The sequence below is a fragment of the Oncorhynchus keta genome, chromosome 14, assembly GCF_023373465.1.
Source record: "Oncorhynchus keta strain PuntledgeMale-10-30-2019 chromosome 14, Oket_V2, whole genome shotgun sequence".
Lineage (NCBI taxonomy): Eukaryota > Metazoa > Chordata > Actinopteri > Salmoniformes > Salmonidae > Oncorhynchus > Oncorhynchus keta.
In genome coordinates, this window is record NC_068434.1 from 75,458,022 (window position 1) to 75,470,134 (window position 12,113).

Here is a 12,113-nt window from a genome sequence, read left to right on the forward strand (position 1 = left end):
TATACTTATATGGACATATTTTCATTCACCCCTTTAGATTTGTGTGTATTAGGTTGTTGTTGGGGAATAGTTTGATTACTTGTTAGATATTACTGCACTGTCGGAACTAGAAGCACAAGCATTTCACTACACTCGCATTAACATCTGCTAACCATGTGTATGTGACAAATAAGATTTGATTTGATCCATTTGTAAGTCGCTCTGGATAAGAGCGTCTGCTAAATGACTTAAATGTTAAATGTAAATTTTTATAGCGACGCCAATCCATTCATTTTTGTGGCTGTGAGACAACATTCCTGGGAGGTCCACAGAGGCACCAGCTTTATCTTTATGTCTGAGCTTTACTGGGGGCATCGAGTGATGCTGTGTGCTTTATGTTTCACAGCTTTGAAGAAATCTACAAATTTCAAAGACAGATCCTCAGAGTCAAAGACCGGGATGAATTTCCCATGATCCTTGTAGGCAATAAAGCAGACCTGGAGCTTCAGAGACAGGTGAGTAGCAGTCATCCTAATGGCCCAGAGGCCTCAGCTCAAATACACATACATGTTAGGGTGATGTGAGGAAAGTAAATATAAAGCAACAAGCTTTAAAAATGTGTAATTTCTAATTGATTTATATTTTTAAATGTGAAAATGGATAGTGGTGGTGGTGGCTGGAGCTATTTGGGTAGCCAAAGAGGGAGTGAGGAAAAGAAAGAAAGAGAAGATGACCAACAAAAACATTGTGGGACAGACGAAAAGAGGAGGGAGGAAGGGTATGAAAAGGAGAGGGCTCATTCCGTGGCCTTCATTGGCTTTCAGCTGCAGTTTACTTTCCCACATGACTCCACACTGTCACCTGCTGGAATAAAACACATTCTCTCTTCTGAGCAAATATAAATGCATTTATCACATCAATTACTGTTATAATTATTTTTATTGACTGAATATAATGTGGGCCTCTGTTAGAATTGATAACTCAATATGATTCATCCAAATGAAGTAGTCTAAATGTGGGCTTTAACATATTGGTTAAGGAGTATGATTCAGTTCTACCCATTACTGGCAACTCAATGGGTTCAGCTGTTTTAGGACGGTAGAATAAATGATTTTGCAATGAGGTCTGGGCCAGTATCCACAAAGTGTCTTAGAGTAGGAGAGCTAATCTAGGATCTGTCCATAAAATCTTATTTATTATGAACTAAAAGGCTAAACTAATCCTAGATCTGCACTCCTACACAGAGACGCTTTGTGTATACGGGCCCTGGTCTCTAATCTTGTCGTAATAGTTTAAGATGGACCAGAAGCAAAAATATTCTAGCTAAGCACATAGAAATCAGGTGCTGTTTGAATGTAAAATGTAATGTGATACATTTGCTGTATTGTTTACACATTTCATAGTGACCCACTCTTGGCTGTGAACCCTCTGACCCATGTTTCTCAACCTCACCAGCAGATGTCACCAGTTTCCTGATTCTTGTGTTTTGTCAATGGTCATGTGTTAGAGGGTGGTTCTCGCTCTCTCTGTGACTGTGTGATAAAATGTATGGACGCGTTTGTTTTGCATCGACTGGTGGGCAGAGTTTGATCATTTGACACCGTTCAATTGGTCCTAAAGTGAAATCTTCACCCAGATAGGGCACAGGGTGATGCAAAATAGCACTTGCTATTTATCTAAGATATATCCCTGTACCTGTTTCGTCCCTTCAGGTGACCCAGGAGGAGGGCCAGCAGCTGGCCAGACAGCTCAAGGTGACGTATATGGAGGCCTCAGCCAAAATCCGTATGAATGTAGACCAGGCTTTCCAGGAGCTGGTTAGAGTAATCAGGTGGGTGGATTCATTACGGACTGTAGAGTTGGTTAGAGTAATCAGGTGGGTGGATTCATTACTGATTGTAGAGTTGGTTAGGGTAATCAGGTGGGTGGATTCAATACTGACTGGAGAGTTGGTTAGAGTAATCAGGTGGGTGGATTCATTACTGACTGTAGAGTTTATTAGAGTAATCAGGTGGGTGGATTCATTACTGACTGTAGAGTTGGTTAGAGTAATCAGGTGGGTGGATTCATTACTGACTGTAGAGTTTATTAGAGTAATCAGGTGGGTGGATTCATTACTGACTGTAGAGTTTATTAGGGTAATCAGGTGGGTGGATTCAATACTGACTGGAGAGTTGGTTAGAGTAATCAGGTGGGTGGATTCATTACTGACTGTAGAGTTTATTAGAGTAATCAGGTGGGTGGATTCATTACTGACTGTAGAGTTGGTTAGAGTAATCAGGTGGGTGGATTCATTACTGACTGTAGAGTTGGTTAGGGTAATAGGTGGGTGGATTCAATACTGGAGAGTTGGTTAGGATCAGGTGGGTGGATTACTGACTGGAGAGTTGGTTAGAGTAATCAGGTGGGTGGATTCATTACTGACTGTAGAGTTGGTTAGAGTAATCAGGTGGGTGGATTCATTACTGACTGTTGGTTAGAGTGGGTTTAGTTGGTTAGGGTAATCAGGTGGGTGGATTCATTACTGACTGTAGAGTTGGTTAGAGTAATCAGGTGGGTGGATTCATTACTGACTGTAGAGTTGGTTAGAGTAATCAGGTGGGTGGATTCATTACTGACTGTAGAGTTGGTTAGGGTAATCAGGTGGGTGGATTCATTACTGACTGTAGAGTTGGTTAGAGTAATCAGGTGGGTGGATTCATTACTGACTGTAGAGTTGGTTAGAGTAATCAGGTGGGTGGATTCATTACTGACTGTAGAGTTTATTAGAGTAATCAGGTGGGTGGATTCATTACTGACTGTAGAGTTTATTAGAGTAATCAGGTGGGTGGATTCATTACTGACTGTAGAGTTTATTAGAGTAATCAGGTGGGTGGATTCATTACTGACTGTAGAGTTGGTTAGAGTAATCAGGTGGGTGGATTCATTACTGACTGTAGAGTTTATTAGAGTAATCAGGTGGGTGGATACTGACATTAGGTAACAGGTGGGTGGATTCAATACTGACTGGAGAGTTGGTTAGAGTAATCAGGTGGGTGGATTCATTACTGACTAGAGTTTATTAGAGTAATCAGGTGGGTGGATTCATTACTGACTGTAGAGTTGGTTAGAGTAATCATGTGGGTGGATTCATTACTGACTGTAGAGTTGGTTAGGGTAATCAGGTGGGTGGATTCATTACTGACTGTAGAGTTGGTTAGAGTAATCAGGTGGGTGGATTCATTACTGACTTTAGAGTTGGTTAGAGTAATCAGGTGGGTGGATTCATTACTGACTGTAGAGTTGGTTAGAGTAATCAGGTGGGTGGATTCATTACTGACTGTAGAGTTGGTTAGAGTAATCAGGTGGGTGGATTCATTACTGACTGTAGGGGGCACCACAACCCCACTATACCTCCCTGAATACAGTGGCAATGGGTTGAGGGAAAGAAGTAGTTTCAGCTTTTGTTCCTTCACTGGCACTAGTCTGTCTTTCTCAAGTACATTTGAAGGGTGCTTTTATGCAATACTTCCACATGGAATGTCACTTTCACATATCCCTTTACGATCTGGACCATTTGGTACCCTGATCTGAGCTATAATGGCACAAGGCGAGACCCAGATGCAGACACTGGAGGCAGATGGTTTGAAACTTTGATATTTATTAATCAATCCAAAAGGGGTAGGCAAGAGAATGGTCATGGACAGGCAAAAGGTCAAAACCAGTTCAAAGTCCAGGAGGTACAGAGTGGCAGGCAGGCTCGAGGTCAGGGCAGGCAGAATCGTCAGGCAGGTGGGTACGGAGTTCAGAAAACAGGCAATGGTCAAAAACCAGGAGGACTCGCAAAAAGAGAATAGAAGCAGGAGTACAGGAAAACATGCTAGTTGACTTGAAAGACATACAAAACGAACTGGCCCAGAGAGACAGGAAACACAGGGATAAATACACTGGGGAAAACAAGTGACACCTGGAGGAGGTGGAGACAATAACGAGGACAGGGGAAACAGATTAGGGTGTGACAGAAGCATGTTTAAAACATAAACGAACCCTAGCTGAAACAAATCCTTGTCCTGCGTGAGTAGTGGGTTCAAGATCTAGGACTAGAGTACCAAGCATTTACGTGGCAGTGTGAGACGCGTGGAACTTTTTTGCCCATGTGGACAAGCTAGCTTGCTAACATCATGTACAACAGTGTTTCCCAACCCTGGTCCTCCAGTACTCCCAACATTACATTTCATTGTAGACCCGGACAAACACACCTCATTCAACTCATTGAGGGCTTGATGATTAGTTAACAAGTTAAATCAGGTGTGCTTGTCCAGGGTTACAATAAAAATGTGGAGGACCAGGGTTGGAAAACAATGATGTAGAATGTGCGTCTTGCTAATTGCACCCTGAAACTGTTATTTTCAGGTCTTGTGAAATCAAAACTTAATCTGTGGAATTCTCACAAACGCTCCAGGAATCTGAACCAGGGTACCGAATTTCATATGTGAGAATGCCCTAATGTCAATGATATATCTGTAGAAGGAAAGGAATACCATTTCTATGAAGACAACTAAAGGATGGGATCCCATCTACACTCAAAGCCAGAACAAAACAATTGTTGCTTGAATGAGTCAGATTATTTTGTTAGAATCCATCTTTCTCTGCTTACTCATAACGTAATAATGCACTTTCTCCTCTCAGGAAATTCCAGGAACAGGAATGCCCGCCCTCGCCAGAACCCACGCGGAAAGAAAAGGACAAGAGTGGCTGCCATTGTGTGATCGTCTGAGTGGGCCTTATCACTGTCAGTCACCCAGCTGCTGTCACCAGTCCCCGCCTCCTGCCTGACATGACATCTTGTATGGATGACTGAGTGCTGCCTTCTCCACGTGCATGACTTCAACAGAGGTTCCTGTGGTAGCAACCAGGAACTGCCCGCCCCCAGACTTCACTTCTAGAAGAAACTGGCAACGCCAAATGTTAAACTCCTTTTGACCTTCAACAATAATCCAATTCACATGAGAAAGTCCTAACACTAAACATTGCCTCTTAAATCAGCTAAACAATATCATTTTTTGTATTCTGAAGGACTTTTTCTTGCCTTGCAGTGACATTTGTACTTTTTGCCGAGATTGAATGAGAAATATATATATCCAGAATGTCAATGAGAGGTTTACTAGTTACCAGTTTCTCATCAGAATAGAGCAGTGATCTTATGAAGCTCTGTGTATGTCATGTCATATCCGTTTTTACTTCCATGTGCTCATCCGCTACTGTACATAAGTGACATTTGTTGTGATTTTGAAAGCGCATTTGTAATGACTTATTAAATCGCCACAGTACAGCGTGTAAGGTTGATGAGTTTGGTTTGACTTCTATGAACATAACATGTATACAAGTATGTACACTGTACAGTATAAACCTAGATAGCCCTAAAGTTATTATGACAACTTAACTTTCCAGCGTCGTCAGCGGATCCATTTCTATGTCTATGGATTCTGCACTCATCTCACTGGCCAAATATGGAATGTTTACTGTATTTGCATTGTAAGGTTCATAGACTTTAGGCTTCTAATAACATGATATCAAACCTGTTTTATTTATTTAGTTGTACAACTCTTCTCTGACTCTTACCTGTTGTTGTTGACTAGCTCAGAGTCAGGTTGGCCTAATCAGAATTAAACATTTTAAACTCTTTATATTTTTAATCTTTGACAAGCAGAGCAGAAGAGACAATGGGTAGTATTTATGTACCTCACTGGTAATGATGAATTTAATAGCAGAGCAGTTTCAGAAATGTTCCTCTCTGACATGTCTTTTCAAATCAATCCCTCTCAGTTGGAACATTGATTTTTGTACCATCTATTTGGCTCTCTTTTGGAACGTAGGTATTACTTCAAGTAGACAGAGGTATTGAGCTGTTGAAGCTCACTCATATAAACAAACTGTAACTTCATTTCAATGACATGGTGGTTTGTTACACACTGCCTTCAATTATTCTTGGAGATGTGTTCATGTCCTCCAAGGTTATTGGTGTGACTCTGGGCCAGTTTGGAACTGTTTCCATGACTCCCACAGTCACATGGAGGTTACATCATTGCCATTACATCACCTGACCTCTCACCTTTAAAGTTAACATCAAGACAATTCACACATTCTGTTGTCTTGTCATCCTTTTCAATATGATCTGTATTTCTGCTTAATAGAAACCAATGAACTATTGTAGTGTTGTTATATCATCATGTAATATAAGACAAAAAGAAACATGAAAGTGATTATTTGATGGACTTGATTAAATGTTTTTACTTTATACTTTTATACATTATTTTCTTATCAAACTAGTTGACAAGTATTTTTATATGTTTTTAAGTGAATATGCTCTCACAGCACAGCAGTGTGTATATGTAAAGAGGAATGTATAATTCCCTTAGCTGGTTTTGAACTGAAGAAGACTAGGCCTACATTTGTTCTTGACCAACCTGTGGTCCAGAACCTTTCCTCCTCTTGATTTGATTAGTCCTCATTTGGACAAATCTTCCAAGAGTTCTTGGTGTTGGTGACACATTTTCCTTGACGATTCCCCACTACCTTGCCCAATGCCTATACTGCAAATGTCAACCAATGTGTTGGTTGAACGCCTCCACTCAGCCCACCTGACCTACTAGCAGGGCGGATCGTGGGTAGGCCGTTCCCTCTTATCTTCACTGTTCTCTAGGTCAATGTTTGGGTCACAGATTCATGTGTTCTGCTCAATGGTGGAGTCTGAAAGTACCACCACCTCTCTTTTGGCAAACTTTATGTACAGTACATTCAATTCATATATTTTCTTTTATTTTCACGTCCATGCCCCTTGCCCCATGTATAGCTTCTGGTGCTATAATAAAATCTGTCATTCAGCCAACTATAATAGAGAATATTCCTTTTGTTTTTGTTTTTTTGAGAAGTCCTGTATTTGGTGAACTTCATATTTTGTTGACCTTGTATTGTGAAGTGAGGTGGAACAATAACAGTTGTGTTGGCAGATATTGCTTTGAGAAAATGGATGTATCCAATCAAAGAGGAATAATATGAGAAGATTCCATCATTTCATACCAACTGAACACCTGTTGTCACAATGGGGATGGACCACTGTCTTCACTAATAACATTCCAACATTAACACCACCTCTGAACTGTCTGCGTGAAAATGTCTGTCTTATTGGTGATGTAACTCATTCTACTATAGCTTATTGTCTTCCAGCTGGATAGATCTGCCTTAAAGGAACAAATGTCTTCTTGTATGGAGGGTAAGTGTACCCGTGTGGCTCACCTCTCTCTGGCTGATGGTCATGTTATTCCTGTCATCTCCATCATCACAGCAGAAATATGGTGTAAGATGCAAGGCAGCACTTCAGTTCTTCACATCTGATTGGCCGTCTCCAGACTGTAGAACACAACTCGGGAGTGGAGATAGCAGGACAGGGCCATGGTTTCCATAGCACCCTGCACAAATGTCTCATAAATCAACAGAGGATCACTGTGCGATTTGGTTTGAAAAGAACCCTTGAAGATAATTCCTACTTTTGGCTGTGTGTTCTCGGTGGCCTTGACTCTGAGTCATCTGTGTGGTGTTGCTGGGCTGGAAACAATACAGTGTGTAGTGCACTCAAGTCAAGCACAGTCATTTAAATGCTATTACCATTCTACCTGGCTTTTTCACCAAATAACCATACAATGTATCATTGACTGCTACGGCTGTATACTGGAGAAATCCTTACGTGATGAGGTTCATGAGTCTGAATGCATAGCCTCTGAACGTCTACTGTGTCGGCTACTGGAAACCAAGATGAGCTGTAAGTCCTTTGACTGGTTCTACATTATCTAAAGAATTGTATTGGCTGGGGAACAGATGGCTATGGCAATCCAATCACATTATGCTTGGACCCATTCATAACAGCTGTAGCAATTTACTGTCACTAAACAAGTCAGAGACAGGCAGGCCAGGGCTTCTGTACCTAGAAAGACACAGGGGGCACAAATGTGTCACTGCTGGGCCTCTGTACCCCACAGCTGTCAAATAATTTCTCAGATATAAGCTCCGGTGATATTTGTGGAGTTAGGTTTGATCTGTAATGGCTCCTAAAAAGTCACGAAGAGGACATTATTCTCATCAACTAGATTTCTGCCGGCAGAAATTAAAGCAAGGCTTTGACCAGGCACCATGGCAGCAGTTGGGCTCACGAGACATTTCCTCTTTAATTCTCAGATATATAATGCATGAAAGACTGTCTGGAGATATATCTCAGTTGGCTATAGACCTCCACTCAACTGCAGTCTTTTGATCAAAATATACAGAGGGAAGGAAGGGAGACCATACTGCACAACAGTATCCTTGTTACATTGATACAGAGCAGCTATGGATGCACAGAGACATGGATCCTCCTGATGCATACTACTGTACAGTATACTACATCCATCTGGCTTCTCTCTCAACCACATTAATACTCCAGTCAGAGGCAAACAGGTACTATACTCAGAGAAGAGGATGTGCAGGGCTCTGAGGGTGCAATACTGAAGTAGGGAGAGGAGTAGAGATCTCTGACAATGCAGCAATTCAGGGTGAATAACTCTTCTCACCGAAGAATCACGGAACATTCCAGTCTGTTTTTCCCTCAAGGGTTCCTTTGTAGAGATGAACACACAGTGGCCTATACTGCATCTCTTCCACATGGACACACAACTGCAAGCACTGTGCTTATGCACACACATTCATGTGGCTCATTAGAAGGTGTGACACAGACAGTTGTGTGTGTGCTCAGTGGTGTCCGTCAACTATATGTTGCAGTGATTATCGGCTCCACTACAAATGAAAGGTGAGAGGGTCGGAGAATAACTATACCACAGTTCTCATTTCAGATTAAGGGAATGGGATACAGAGAAAATAGTATTGAGAGGGCACAATTCCCTTATACGCTGTAATGAATTTTCCTTATTCCAGCTCTGTTAAAATACCAGGATATTACCATCTTTTCACTGAGAGTTTAAGCTTGGTGGTAGTCATCTCATACATACTGTATGAGCTTTATGGTTTCTTCAGAGCTTTTTTAGAGAGAGATGAACTTACCACTATTACCTTATTGCACGTCATCTCTCTCCCTCTCTCTCCTGTTCCTTCATTCGTTCTCTCTCACTGTCTACACTAGAGGAAGCTGAGACAGGATATATGTTGGGAAGTGCAGTGTCTCTAAAGTCGTAAAACTGTCAATTGTATGTATCAATGATGATGGTGGATGATATTCCTTGTCTTTTAATATGGTTCAAACTAGAAAACTCAGAATTGAATAGTAATGAAAGCCCACACATCAACTGGCAACAAAATACACAAATATCATGTTGTTGTAGGTATTTTATGTTTGAGTGACTCTCTTAATGGATTTCTGCACCCCCTTGGTTACCACTTGGTTTCATATCCTCCACCTGTGTTTTGCTGACTCACTCTACTGTATTCAAAAGCCTAAAATGTGGGCTCTAATAAGGACAAGGATTTCAATGGCACCCTTTATTACTGCAAATCACCTAATTAAATCAAAGGGAATTCTGTTCCTCGTTCGCCAGCACCATCATCAATCAGCAGTCGTGCTGAGTTTCTCTGGAGGGAGTGGGAGATTTCTTTGGAAAGGTTACAAGACATTGTATAATCGTTACATGGCATTGTATAATCTCAACTGCTCACTGGGACACAATTTCCCAGCTGGCTCGTGTTTTTTAAAGTCATGACTCATTGGGCTACTGCACATCCCCAAACTCTCACGGTTTATCTGAGCTGCCTGTCCCAGTTGTCAAGGAGTCAACCCCTTTGTCTATTGAGCTTGGGTCGGATTCACCATGCCTCTGAGGGACCCCTATTGAGACTGCCAAGGTCCACCGCCACCCCCTCATAGCATCTATCCATTGACGCTGGGGTTTGGCAGGAGAAAGGAAGGGAGGGTGCCCACTCATCCACACTTCCTAGGCGAATCCCTCTCAATGTCCCAATGAAAGAGCTCGCTTTGCATTTGGCTCAAAGTCACAGTCCGGAAGGCAGGCATCCAAACCAGCTGCTTTATAAAATCTGATGACCATTATATGTGTTTACCTCATTCTTGTCACTGACACAGATTTTTGTGTGAACTTTCAATGTACCTCATAATGAGGGACCCCTTTATTCATGCGCACACTCTCTTTCAATCCTGCTGTGCTGTTAGAAATGTTGAGGAGAATTTCTGCCTGTAATAAAGCCCTTTTGTGGGGAACTTCATATTCTGATTGGCTGCCCAGTTATGTGAAATACATAGATTAAGGCCTAATGAATTTATTTCAATTTAATGATTTCCTTATATGAACTGTAACTCAGTAAAATCTTTGAAATTGTTGCATGTTGCATTTATATTTTTGTTCAGTCTAATTATGTTCTAGTTTGAACTATATGACTGCTATGAATTCTCAACTGTCAATCTGCTTTTTCAATGCCTTTACTTAGCGACCTTCAAGGCCAATCCTAAGGGACATTGGCTGTCAGGCATTCATCACATCTCTCTCTCTCCCCCTCTGAGCTGTCAAGGAGAGTTTAAGGGATTCAGGGTCAACAGGTTGTATTCAAGGCAATAATAAGCCTATGTGCCAAACACCTCCAGACGCAACCCAAAAAGATGAAACCCATGCATTCTGTAACTGGCTTATGTTGTCAATCAGTGTTAATAAATATATTTGATTTTGCTAGAACAATGTGTGTTTGTGTGTGTGTGTGTGTGTGTGTGTGTGTGTGTGTGTGTGTGTGTGTGTGTGTGTGTGTGTGTGTGTGTGTGTGTGTGTGTGTGTGTGTGTGTGTGTGTGTGTGTGTGTGTGTGCGTGCGTGCGTGTGTGTGTGTGCGTGTGTGCGCACAGTACGTACAGAATCAGTGATTTCTTTTTGTTATTAAGGCTTTGCTTGCTGAAACAAAGCCAGTTTTACAGAAGGTATGTCTCCCCATAATACATAGGTATACAAGGCCATGAAATAACAACAGATAGCTCTGACCACTTGTATATGCCTGAAAATGATATCTCATTCACAGAGCAACCAGAAAAAAAACATGAATATGTAAGCATGTGTAGGCTATCAATCATGCCCAAGGAGATAGAGCTCAATACTGTCCATTAATAATTAAACAATGATGGTATAAATGGCAGGCCAACAAATGGATTTAATCATTCAAATTACAATGCTACACCTTTCCAACATCACCAGATGAGACTAACGGGCGTTACAATCTGGGGGACGCTGTTACAGAGGATGGAGATTTTACATATTTTTTGCTCGTTGTGATGTGAAAATTACGCGATGATGTATTTAATCGAAATACATGGCGACATGTCTGCGTGCGCGCAACCAATGGAGCAACCCATGCATTCGTCAAATTATTGACAAGCTTGTCAATTTGCGCGCACTGATTTTTCCCTTCACATTCCAAATGGTATAGCCTATAGAAAGTGAGTCCCTGAATCGATGTGCACCACATCTCAACTCTCATTCGTTCGAGGAGTAAATGCTAGAACTGGTGGGAAATATCGGCGTGGCATCTAAACCCAGGTTTTATTTTCGTGTCACGTTGAACCCTATTTAGCAACACCCCATAGAAGTCATGGAAGGAGTCAGCAGCAACAGGAACATGTCATACAGTCGATGGAGTTATGACAGGTAAGCGCTTATCATTTGTCAACATTTACCTTGTTATGCGAGCTGATATCACCAACTTGCCAGCAGAACCTCTCCTTTGCCTTTGTTTAGTAGGCTACTATTGTCATATTTTATCGGAAGTTGGTTGTGATTGATTAGCCAACCTACAAAACCAATTAAATACAGTAGCCTAGTGTAGACATATGTATAAATAAATTGACATGCGCTGTAATTGGGTGCAATCCTGATATTGATAGAATATGTATCAGACTGTGGCATGAGAAATCAATAAGTGTGTGTGTGTGTGTGTGTGTGTGTGTGTGTGTGTGTGTGTGTGTGTGTGTGTGTGTGTGTGTGTGTGTGTGTGTCGAAGCAGTGATTTGTCTGTAATACTACAACAATATTGCTTCCGGTCAATGTTGATTTCCTGAAACAAATACAGTGTGAAGGATCCTAGAAGACTGTACATTCTGTAACTTAATTTTTTAAACTCT

General features: G+C 41.4%; 2 protein-coding genes and 1 long non-coding RNA gene across 17 annotated transcripts in view; all 3 read left to right on the forward strand.

Moving 5' to 3' along the window:
• The window catches only part of rras2 (RAS related 2), a 46,677-nt gene extending 41,034 nt beyond the window's left edge, over positions 1-5,643 (forward strand). Inside the window, exons 4-6 of the mRNA XM_035756868.2 lie at positions 386-494; positions 1,692-1,810; positions 4,648-5,643. Of these exons, the coding sequence (XP_035612761.1) occupies positions 386-494; positions 1,692-1,810; positions 4,648-4,735 (316 nt within the window). The 3' untranslated portion in view covers positions 4,736-5,643. The remainder of the gene's footprint in view (positions 1-385; positions 495-1,691; positions 1,811-4,647) is intronic.
• Positions 1,936-2,839, forward strand: LOC127907370 (uncharacterized). 13 transcript variants are annotated; one of them, XR_008064280.1, is made up of 4 exons: positions 2,026-2,080; positions 2,384-2,428; positions 2,488-2,532; positions 2,758-2,830. It is a non-coding gene; the product is annotated as an uncharacterized LOC127907370 (long non-coding RNA). The 13 variants fall into 13 exon arrangements; XR_008064281.1 differs by lacking the exon at positions 2,488-2,532 and adding an exon at positions 2,623-2,667; XR_008064279.1 differs by lacking the exons at positions 2,384-2,428; positions 2,488-2,532 and adding exons at positions 2,533-2,577; positions 2,623-2,667.
• Positions 5,644-11,247: 5,604 nt separating the features above from the next.
• Positions 11,248-12,113, forward strand: part of tub (TUB bipartite transcription factor) — a 121,936-nt gene continuing 121,070 nt past the window's right edge. The window contains exon 1 of one of the 3 annotated variants that reach the window (XM_035756869.2): positions 11,248-11,640. In XM_035756869.2, the coding sequence (XP_035612762.2) occupies positions 11,585-11,640 (56 nt within the window). In that variant the 5' untranslated portion in view covers positions 11,248-11,584. The remainder of the gene's footprint in view (positions 11,641-12,113) is intronic. The other 2 variants (XM_035756873.2, XM_035756874.2) reach the window with 2 other exon arrangements.